Source organism: Nansenia antarctica, assembly GCF_963989245.1.
Source record: "Nansenia antarctica genome assembly, chromosome: 2".
In the NCBI taxonomy this organism is placed as follows: domain Eukaryota; kingdom Metazoa; phylum Chordata; class Actinopteri; order Argentiniformes; family Microstomatidae; genus Nansenia; species Nansenia antarctica.
The window spans coordinates 2572562-2585118 of record NC_137675.1 but is presented as its reverse complement, the minus strand read 5'-3'; the positions used below and the strand labels follow the sequence as shown (position 1 = coordinate 2585118).

The following is a 12557-nucleotide window of genomic DNA, read 5'->3' as shown; positions in this document are numbered from 1 at the left end:
ATACTCACTCACTCACTCATATACTCACTCACTTACTCACTCACTCAGTCAGTCACTCATATACTCACTCACTCACTCATATACTCACTCACTTACTCACTCACTCAGTCAGTCACTCGCATACACACACTCACTCACTCACCCACTCAGTCAGTGAGTCACTCGCATACACACACTCACTCACCCACCCACTCACTCACTCACTCACTCACTCACTCACCCACCCACCCACTCACTCACTCACTCACTCACCCACCCACTCACTCACTCACCCACCCACCCACTCACTCACTCACTCAGTCACTCGCATACACACACTCACTCACTCACCCACTCAGTCAGTGAGTGAGTCACTCGCATACACACACTCACTCACCCACCCACTCACTCACTCACTCACTCACTCACACACTCACCCACCCACCCACCCACTCACTCACTCACTCACCCACCCACCCACCCACTCACTCACTCACCCACTCACTCACTCACCACCCACCCACCCACTCACTCACTCACTCACCCACTCACTCACTCACCCATGGTGTCTATTAGTAGTATTATTAGTAGTTGTATAGAGACAGAGAGATCCAGCCAATCAACACAGAGCTAGCCCTCACAACAGCCAATCAACACAGAGCTAGCCCTCACAACAGCCAATCAACACAGAGCAAGCCTCACAACAGCCAATCAACATAGAGCGAGCCCTCAGTGGTTGAGGTGTACCAGCAGAAGCTGATGTTGTAGGGCAGGAAAGCAGGGGGGGTGGGCTACAGCAGGGGGGAGGGGCTACAGCATCACTAACACCATGAGCCAAATACAACCTGCACCAAGAGAGAGAGATGGATGGAGGGGAGAAAGAGAGAGAGAGAGATGAATGGAGAGAGAGATGGACAGAGAGAGATAGATGGAGGAGAGGGTGGACAGAGGGAGAGAGGGGGGGGAGAGAGAGAGAGGGGGAGGAGGGAGCAAGACACCTAATGTGTTCAAATATAAACATATAATTCACAATATTAACATGAACACTAGAGGGCGCTGCTCTCTCTCTCTCTCTCTCTCTCTCTCTCTCTCTCAGACAGTCAGTCAGTTAGTTTCTCTCTCTCTCTCTCTCTCTCTCTCTCTCTCTCAGACAGTCAGTCAGTCAGTTCAGTTAGTTTCTCTCTCTCTCTGACAGTGAGTTTCTCTCTCTGGTTACACTGTTGGGCCGTCCTCCTGCAGGTCCTGCTGCAGCCACCGGGGAGCGGTGTGCTCCCTCCGCCACACCAGGCAGGTGAAGACGCAGAGCAGAGCGTACACGTCATCCATCAAACAGCCCTGCAAACAGGCAGGCTGTCTCTGTGGATGGAGAGAGAGAGAGAGAGAGAGAGAGAGAGAGAGAGAGAGAGAGAGAGAGAGAGAGAGAGAAGAGAGTGGAGAGAGAGAGAGGGAGAGAGAGAGAGAGAGAAGGAGAGAGAGAGAGAGAGAGAGAGGGAGAGAGAGAGAGAGAGGGAGGGAAAGAGAGAGAGAGGGAGAGAGAGACAGACAGAGAGAGATTGAGAGAGATTTGAGAGAGAGGGAGGAGAGAGAGAGAGAGAGGGAGGAGAGAGAGAGGGAGAGAGAGAGAGAGAGAGAGAGAGGAAGGAGAGAGAGAGGGAGAGAGAGAGAGGGAGGGAGAGAGAGAGAGAGAGAGGGAGAGAAGAGAGGAGGGAGGGAGAGGAGAGACAGAGAGAGAGAGACAGAGAGAGAGACGGAGAGAGAGAGAGACAGAGAGAGAGAGACAGAGAGAGAGAGGAGAGAGAGAGAGGGAGGGAGAGAGAGAGAGAGAGAGGGAGAGAGAGGGAGGGAGGAGAGAGGACAGAGAGAGAGGAGGGAGGATGAGAGACAGAGAGACAGAGAGAGAGAGAGACAGAGAGAGAGAGGGAGAGAGAGAGAGACAGAGAGAGAGACAGAGAGAGAGTAAAAGAGAAAGAGTAAAGTGTAAAAGAAACAGAGAGAGACAGACAGAGAATTACACAAGACAATATTATCATGGCAACTTAACTCTCCTTGGCAGATCGGCGTTTCGAGCCCCGGCTGGCCACGTGTCGAAGTGTCCTTGGGCAAGACACTGAACCCCCAAATTGCTCCCAGTGAGCGGGCCGGCGCCTTGCATGGTAGCTTGTCGCCATTGGTGTGTGAATGTGTGTGGGAATGTTTGTGGGAATGTTTGTGGGAATGTGTGAATGAGAGGCCGTTGTAAAGCGCTGTGGAATAAGGAGATATACAAGTCTAACATTTATACAGCTGCCTGTTTACGACAATGAGTTACGCAAAAGGAGTAAACAACACTTTAGGCCGTCAAATACATTTGACATACACATTTATTGCAAAAATACATTTCACATGTTTATGACAAATGATTGAGTCACTTTCAGTCATATAAGTTAAAAGGCTTTGTGGGAATAAACGTTTTACTTGTCTTATTTGTGTGCAAAATAACAGCATCCGCACACACAAACACTGTGCAAAAAAACATAGTTTATTGCGAGCTTGCTGAGCTTTTCATCGACCTTCTTCAGGCATGGCGGATGCTGTTATTTTGCACTCTATTGATACTCTTCAGTGCCAGCACCTCAGCTAAGTCTGATCACGGATGAGCGGTGGTATTTTCACTATTTTGATTGGCTTGTCTTATTTGTACAGGTTATAAACATGACCGACAGTAGACAGGGGAAAGAGTCTTGATGATGAGAGAGCAATAAACATACAATCCATGAACTTATAGCTCTGCTGAGCTGGGAAACTCTAGGCCTTTTGGTATAATATGTGCAATGACAATCAATCTAAACCGACTTTGAGCAGCACAGAGGACTCAGGCAGAGCAGGACAAACTCACACATTTGACAACCGCTTCATAAAATGTCAAATACCACCAAAAACAAAGCCAGATTAAATCCGCCTCATTCGTAGTATGAGAGTAGGAGAGTATTAGGGTTGGGTTAAGACGCAGGGAATCTTTCCTGGATACACAGTGTACAGGTGTACAGGTTTTTCGCCCTTGCTTGCTTGCTTGCCGGTGGTCCTCGGGCCTCTCCTCGGGGGCACCCGGCCGCCCTGCGTGCCTGGTCTGTTCCGCCGCTGGGGCACCTGCTTGGCTAGCCTGGTGCGGGGCTATTACCTGCTTGGCTAGCCTGGTGCGGGGCTGTTATGGTCTGTGCTTGGTTGGCTGGTCCGGGTGTGCTGGTGGTGGGGCGGGTCGGGTGTGTGGGGCGACGGGGGCTCCCCGGGGGTGAGCCCCCGTCGCCCCACACACCCCCGGGGGGGAGCCGCTGCTGTGCACTGGTAGGCAAACTGGTAGTAGTCGCTCTATGAGTGGCTCTATGAGTAGAGGGCTGCAAGGGAGTTTACCTGGATGCACAGTGTTCAGGTTTGTTACCTTTGCCTGCTTGCGTGTTCTGTCATCATGTGAAGCGCATTGAGTCACATCTTGTGAGAAATGCGCTATACAAATAAAACTTGATTTGATTTGATTTGATTTAGGGTTGGGGATGCTTTGAAGTGGTGGTATTGTCCGCAGTGCTTGGCAGTTCTGCTGGTGGTGTACTGGGCCCAGCCTGTGGTTCTGTTGGGCTCAGGGAGGAGAAGGAGGAGGCGTTGTAGACCCAGACCGTGTCGATGCCCTCCCCAGCGGTGGCGTCTGGCTGCCAGGAGGGGAAGGGGAAGCGGCAGGCCACCACCCTGGCCCCCCCCCCCCCCAGCTCCCTGCTCAGTTTCTCCTCCAGCTCCAACCACACGCAACTGTTATTATTATAACCACACGCAACTGTTATTATTATAACCACACGCAACTGTTATTATTATAACCACACGCAACTGTTATTATTATAACCACACACAACTGTGATTATTATAACCACACGCAACTGTGATTATTATAACCACACACAACTGTTATTATTATAACCACACACAACTGTTATTATTATAACCACACACAACTGTTATTATTATAACCACACACAACTGTGATTATTATAACCACACACAACTGTGATTATTATAACCACACGCAACTGTTATTATTACAACCACACGCAACTGTTATTATTACAACCACACACAACTGTGATTATTATAACCACACGCAACTGTTATTATTATAACCACACACAACTGTGATTATTATAACCACACGCAACTGTTATTATTATAACCACACACAACTGTGATTATTATAACCACACGCAACTGTTATTATTATAACCACACACAACTGTTATTATTATAACCACACGCAACTGTTATTATTATAACCACACACAACTGTGATTATTATAACCACACACAACTGCTATTATTATAACCGCACACAACTGTTATTATTATAACCACACACAACTGTTATTATTATAACCACACACAACTGTTATTATTATAACCACACACAACTGTTATTATTATAACCACACACAACTGTTATTATTATAACCACACACAACTGTTATTATTATAACCACACACAACTGTTATTATTATAACCACACACAACTGTTATTATTATAACCACACACAACTGTTATTATTATAACCACACACAACTGTTATTATTATAACCACACACAACTGTTATTATTATAACCACACACAACTGTGATTATTATAACCACACACAACTGTGATTATTATAACCACACGCAACTGTTATTATTATAACCACACGCAACTGTTATTATTATAACCACACGCAACTGTTATTATTATAACCACACACAACTGTTATTATTATAACCACACACAACTGTTATTATTATAACCACACACAACTGTGATTATTATAACCACACACAACTGTGATTATTATAACCACACGCAACTGTTATTATTACAACCACACGCAACTGTTATTATTACAACCACACACAACTGTGATTATTATAACCACACGCAACTGTTATTATTATAACCACACACAACTGTGATTATTATAACCACACGCAACTGTTATTATTATAACCACACACAACTGTGATTATTATAACCACACGCAACTGTTATTATTATAACCACACACAACTGTTATTATTATAACCACACACAACTGTTATTATTATAACCACACACAACTGTTATTATTATAACCACACACAACTGTTATTATTATAACCACACGCAACTGTTATTATTATAACCACACGCAACTGTTATTATTATAACCACACACAACTCAGCTATAATAATCCTCATCATCATAATAACTATAATAATAATAATAACAACAATAACAATAATAACAATAATAACAATAATAATAACACTAACACTAATAACAATAATAATAATAATAATAATAATAATAACAATAACAATTGGAACAATGGAAGTTTACCATCTGGGGGACTCCGAATATGACCACATTTGAGTACTGGGCAAAACTGACCTGAAATGAGAACCGCACATTACAATGTTATCAACAGAAATAAACACATCAAACAATTGATATTCAGTCCAGCATAAAGACTGAGAGGTAGACCAAACTGCCCTGCCCTACAATGCTGTGACTTCTAACTCCCCCAGCCTCCCCTGGTGTTCTACCTCCCCCAGCCTCCCCTGGTGTGCTACCTCCCCCAGCCTCCCCTGGTGTTCTACCTCCCCCAGCCTCCCCTGGTGTTCTACCTCCCCCAGCCTCCCCTGGTGTTCTACCTCCCCCAACCTCCCCTGGTGTTCTACCTCCCCCAGCCTCCCCTGGTGTTCTACCTCCCCCCAACCTCCCCTGGTGTTCTACCTCCCCTGGTGTTCTACCTCCCCCCAGCCTCCCCTGGTGTTCTACCTCCCCTGGTGTTCTACCTCCCCCCAGCCTCCCCTGGTGTTCTACCTCCCCTGGTGTTCTACCTCCCCCCAGTCTCCCCTGGTGTTCTACCTCCCCGAGCCTCCCCTGGTGTTCTACCTCCCCCAGCCTCCCCTGGTGTTCTACCTCCCCCAGCCTCCCCTGGTGTTCTACCTCCCCCCAACCTCCCCTGGTGTTCTACCTCCCCCCAACCTCCCCTGGTGTTCTACCTCCCCCCAACCTCCACTGGTGTTCTACCTCCCCCCAGCCTCCCCTGGTGTTCTACCTCCCCCACCCTCCCCTGGTGTTCTACCTCCCCCCAGCCTCCCCTGGTGTTCTACCTCCCCCAGCCTCCCCTGGTGTTCTACCTCCCCCCAACCTCCCCTGGTGTTCTACCTCCCCTGGTGTTCTACCTCCCCCCAGCCTCCCCTGGTGTTCTACCTCCCCTGGTGTTCTACCTCCCCCCAGCCTCCCCTGGTGTTCTACTTCCCCTGGTGTTCTACCTCCCCCCAGTCTCCCCTGGTGTTCTACCTCCCCGAGCCTCCCCTGGTGTTCTACCTCCCCCAGCCTCCCCTGGTGTTCTACCTCCCCCAGCCTCCCCTGGTGTTCTACCTCCCCCCAACCTCCCCTGGTGTTCTACCTCCCCCCAACCTCCCCTGGTGTTCTACCTCCCCCCAACCTCCACTGGTGTTCTACCTCCCCCCAGCCTCCCCTGGTGTTCTACCTCCCCCACCCTCCCCTGGTGTTCTACCTCCCCCCAGCCTCCCCTGGTGTTCTACCTCCCCTCAGCCTCCCCTGGTGTTCTACCTCCCCCAGCCTCCCCTGGTGTTCTACCTCCCCCAGCCTCCCCTGGTGTTCTACCTCCCCCCAGCCTCCCCTGGTGTTCTACCTCCCCCAGCCTCCCCTGGTGGACCTCACCTTCCAGAGGTCTGATATGTAGAAGGAGGTGGAGCGGTGGACCCCCTCCCTCCGGGCCCGGTAGCGGGAGTACCAGACCAGCCAGGGGTTCAGCTCAAACCCCGACGCTCGGAACCCTCGCTGGGCTGCTGCGATCACCTGGACACGTTACACAAATAACACATATGACTACTATTAGAACACTACCTGACTACTACTAGAACACTACCTGACTACTAGAACACTACCTGACTACCTGAACACTACCTGACTACTAGAACACTACTTGACTACTACCTGAACACTACCTGACTACTACTAGAACACTACCTGACTACTACTAGAACATTACCTGACTACTAGAACACTACCTGACTACTAGAACACTACCTGACTACTACTAGAACACTACCTGACTACTACTAGAACACTACCTGACTACTAGAACACTACCTGACTACTAGAACACTACCTGACTACTACTAGAACACTACCTGACTACTACTAGAACACTACCTGACTACTAGAACACTACCTGACTACCTGAACACTACCTGACTACCAGAACACTACCTGACTACCTGGCTTTCTCTGTGTACCACATGTACAGAAGAAGAGATTTATTTTTTATATTATTGTACCCTTGATTCCACTGTAGTACGACTGGTTCCGCTGTAGTACGACTACTATCACTGTAATACTTCATTATGACTTGCTGTACTTATTTGACTCTACTCTATTATTGTGATTTTGTATCTTGATGCTGCAATGCCAATGTTGAGGAACCAAAGCCAAAGGATTGTACACTTGTGTACATGTACATTGGGGTGTAATAAAAGCTATTCTGATTTGAGTTATTGTAGGATTATGCCCAGGATACTAGTGAAATATTTGCAGCAATTGTTCAACACATTTAGAGTAGTGTTGGTAGTCGTCCTTATAGGCTTTACCACTGCACTGCTTTAGAATAACTGAATAGTTTGTATTGTGTGTTCTGTGATGTTTTGTGATCTGCATTAAAAAAAAGAGACGTTTTCTACTAGTAACATTGTTGATGAATGGACTCACGCAATTAGGGATTTTGTACGGAGGGGAAGAGCTTGCTTTGACATCTTTCCATGCAGTACGAATGCATTCGGTGATTTACTGATTTACTTTAGGCCTATAGATTAGTGTTGTTCCGATACCGATACTAGTATCGGCATGGCCACCGATACGCACAAAAATGCTGGTATCGGTATCGGCGAGTACTAACAAATAATAACACCCGATACCAAACTTTCACTATCGCGGAAAAACAAACACGCATGCTGTAGAGGTGTAGTGAGGAGAACATGTCGGCGGTTTGGAGATATTTCAAGGTGGATAGTCCGGTGTGTACAACAGCTAAATGCACAATTTGCTGTCTCAATGTGTCGAGGGGTGGCACTAAAGCTGCCAGTTTCAATACTAGCAACTTAATTAAGCATTTAAAGGCAAAACATATTAAAGAGCACAAAGAGTTTCTGTCATCTACTGCAGCTGCGACAGCGAGCAAGAGAACGGATGGACCAAAACAACAAACGCTGAGTAGCTCATTCCATAAAAAGGACCAGTGGGACGCGACGAGTGAAATGGCAAGAAAGATGACTGAGAAAATGTCTGAAATGATTGTGCTCTGTGACCTGCCCCTCTCCTTTGTTGACAATGTGGGATTCCGCCTTTTTATGGCTCACGCTGTACCTAAATACAAAATACCAGGTCGCAAATACATCACGGAGACGGCCGTCCCTGCCCTCAATAAGAAGGTGACTGAGCATGTTTCAGATAAGCTAGGAAAGGTGCAGGCCATCAGCTTCACTACGGATATTTGGACCAGCGACGTCTCCCCACTGTCCCTGCTTAGTTTAACTGCTCACTGGGTGGACTCCGAATCATACAACCGGGAAAGCGTTGTGCTGCATGCAAACGAGTTCAAGGGGTCCCACACTGGTGAAGCAATTGCAGAAGCAATTGAGAGTATGCTGCTTAACTGGAACATCCCAAAGTCCAAGGTAACATTAGCCTACTTCTTTGTTCTTGTCTTACTCTAAAATGTTGTATTTTCTCTTGTGTTTTTATTTTCACTTGTCGTTTATATTTACTTAATAATGTATTATTACTTATTATTGAAGGTCCACGCCATTCTCTGTGATAACGCCAGCAACATGAAGAAGGCGATGAGGGACTTGGGTGTTTCGAGAATGGGATGCTTTGCCCACTTGATCCAGCTAGTGGTGCAGGAAGGCCTACTGTCACAGTGGAGTGTGTGCGACGCGCAGGCCAATGGGAGAAAGATCATCGGCCACTTCAAGCATTCCCCACTGGCCACTTCACGTCTGCAAACTGTACAGACTGAACTTGGAATGCCAATTAAACGTCTGAAACAAGATGTGCCCACCCGGTGGAATAGCACCTTCTACATGACAGAGAGTCTGCTGGAGCAGAAGAGATCTCTCTCAGCCTACGCGGCTGACTACGACCTCCCAGCCACCCTGAGTACCAACCAGTGGGCTTTACTTGAAAAAGTAAACATCGTCCTGGCTCCATTCGAGGAGATTACGAAACAAATCAGCTTTAGCACCTCCATCGCGTCTGAAGTCGTCCCCACGGTGGTGGTACTGAAGCGACTGTTGACCCGAGAGACCGAGGAGGACAGCGGGATAAAAACAATGAAAGCAACCCTACTAGCGGCTGTCGACAAAAGGTTCCAGACCGTCGAGGAGGAGCCCCAGTATGCTGTTGCAACCCTCTTGGACCCGCGTTACAAAGACAGGTGTGTATAATAATGTGCTGATTAAGTATAAACGTTAAGTGTAAATATTTACTTTATTCAACACGTGTATTTTGTTTACTATGTTACTGCAGATACTTCACAAGTGTGGAAAGCAGCAAGCTTGCAAAGAGTGCACTGATCCAAGAGGTGGAGAAGACTGAGGAGTGTCGATCACTGGCAGCAGAGCCAGCCAACAAGGCCTCACGGATGGAAGCAGAGCCCCACACAAGCAGCAGGACCAGCAAGAGCTGCTTTAAGGGGCTGTATGAGGAAATCCTGCAAGAGCATGATGAGGAACAAGGCGGGGCCAGCAGCACAGCTACACAGGTACAGATAGAGACATATCTGGCTGAGAAAACCATCCACCGCTTAGAGAGCCCATTTGAGTACTGGGGAAAGAATAAGGAACGGTTCCCCACCCTGGCTGCTACTAGGGGTGGGCATCGACGATCGATAATTGATCGATAAGGATCTTGGTCGATCACAAAATAAAACATTTGGTCGATCACAAAAAAATAAAAATAAAAAAATAATTTTTGTGATCGACCAAATGTTTTATTTTGTGATCGACCAAGATCCTTATCGATCACTTATCGATCAATTATCGATCGTCGATGCCCACCCCTAGCTGCTACTGCTGCAGTGTTTCTCTGTGCTCCCTCTACTAGTGTAGATAGTGAGAGACTGTTCAGCACAGCTTCCAACATACTGGATGAAAAGAGGAACAGGCTGCTAGGAGAGAGAGTAGAAATGCTCATCTTCTTAAAGAAGAACCTGCCTATGTATTTGAACTTGAAGCCTAAGGATTTTAATTTGGAGGACTGAGTGCTGCTATGTGACATGTCTGCACTAATGTGCAGTGCACTTTATTTTGCTCCAGCTCTTTTGTTTTTGTTTTTTAAAGTGGAGTTTGTTTACATTTGTGATAACATTTCCTAACATTTAAAATATCCTTTTATTTATTTTACCAAATTCAGGCTGCACTTCTAAAATATTATTATTCCCTCAGGTAGGCCTACATCTTATGTTAGTCTCAAATGGGCCTTATTTTGTTTGTAAATGTTTACTTGCTGTTGCACTACTTGTACGGTTTTATATCTTAAAGTTATTTTGTTTGTAAATGTTTACTTGCTGTTGCACTACTACTACGACTGTTTTATATCTTAAAGTTATTTTGTTTGTAAATGTTCACTTGCTGTTGCACTACTACTACGACTGTTTTATATCTTAAAGTTATTTTGTTTGTAATTGTTTACTTGCTGTTGCACTACTACTACGACTGTTTTATATCTTAAAGTTATTTTGTTTGTAAATGTTCACTTGCTGTTGCACTACTACTACGACTGTTTTATATCTTAAATGGATATTGCACTGATTGGCATCTGTGAGAGCCACATTTCAGGTTTTATAAGGGGTTGATTTTCTTGTCACCATACCAGGTAGACAATAAAAAAAAGTTCTATAGCATTCACTCTCTGTTGGTATTTTTTCCTGTTTTACAAAGGTTTTGAGCAGTGCCAGACTAAGTGTTAGCAATAATTTTACATCGAGGTGAGTATGTGGCTCAAAAAACATGTTTTTTTGTTTTGTTTTTTCAAACGCAGTGGTATCGGATCGGTACTCGGTATCGGCAAGTACTGCACGGTCAGGTATCGGTATCGGTATCGGGATCAAAAAATGGTATCGGAACAACACTACTATAGATTCTCCGCTTTTACCCAAATCACTACCATCCCCAAACCCACATCACAACACAGCCACAGACCCTCCCAGGGGCACTTACGATCCTCCCATCCCCACTCCCGATGTCGACCAGACAGCCTGTCCTGGTCCGCAGCCCCCTCAGGACGTTGTCCACCTGGGCGGGGGTGGCGGGCACGTAGGGCAGACACACCCTCCGCAGGGCCGGGAGGACGAAGGGCGCCGCCGCCGCGTAGAGAGCCACCAGGGACCCGCCGACCAGCCCCGTGGCGACCAGACCCAGGTGTCTTCTGAGGCCGCAGGCTTTAGTACCGGGACTCGGTACCGTGTCTGCTTCACACAGGAGGGGTTCTGACATCACGGGACAAGAGGTTGAGGACGGTGCGTCTCGCTGCTGTGAATGACCCGTCAGATGAATGACCCGTCAGATGAATGACCCGTCAGATGAATGGCTGAGCTGTGAATGATCCGTCAGATGAATGGCTGAGCTGTGAATGATCCGTCAGATGAATGATCCGTCAGATGAATGACCCGTCAGATGAATGATCCGTCAGATGAATGACCCGTCAGATGAATGATCCGTCAGATGAATGATCCGTCAGATTAATGATCCGTCAGATGAATGACCCGTCAGATGAATAATCCGTCAGATGAATGATCCGTCAGATGAATGATCCGTCAGATGAATGATCCGTCAGATTAATGATCCGTCAGATGAATGACCCGTCAGATGAATGATCCGTCAGATGAATGACCCGTCAGATGAATGACCCGTCAGATGAATGATCCGTCAGATGAATGACCCGTCAGATGAATGACCCGTCAGATGAATGACCCGTCAGATGAATGATCCGTCAGATGAATGATCCGTCAGATTAATGATCCGTCAGATGAATGACCCGTCAGATGAATGATCCGTCAGATTAATGATCCGTCAGATGAATGACCCGTCAGATGAATGACCCGTCAGATGAATAATCCGTCAGATGAATGATCCGTCAGATGAATGATCCGTCAGATGAATGACCCGTCAGATGAATGACCCGTCAGATGAATGACCCGTCAGATGAATGATCCGTCAGATGAATGACCCGTCAGATGAATGACCCGTCAGATGAATGACCCGTCAGATGAATGACCCGTCAGATGAATGACCCGTCAGATGAATGATCCGTCAGATGAATGATCCGTCAGATGAATGATCCGTCAGATGAATGGCTGAGCTGCAGCTGTCACCCGCTCAAGGACGAGGAGTTAGAAAACATTTAGAAATGGCTGAAACTGCACAATACATGCGCATTAAACTATGAGGATATGGCTAAACTACAAAATGACTGCCGAAGATAGTGAAAAAGGCGGACTGACCAGCCAGTAAACTGCACG

General features: G+C 46.8%; 1 protein-coding gene across 1 annotated transcript; it reads right to left on the bottom strand.

The window, feature by feature from the left end:
* Positions 1–1191: 1191 nt before the first annotated feature.
* LOC308151805 (ATP synthase subunit C lysine N-methyltransferase-like) lies at positions 1192–11532 on the bottom strand (the record flags this gene model as incomplete). Its single annotated transcript, XM_080524700.1, has 5 exons — positions 1192–1335; positions 3573–3740; positions 5345–5395; positions 6701–6838; positions 11257–11532. The coding sequence occupies 5 exons, from the start codon at positions 11530–11532 to the stop codon at positions 1192–1194; spliced, it is 777 nt and encodes a 258-aa protein (XP_080380826.1).
* Positions 11533–12557: the final 1025 nt, after the last annotated feature.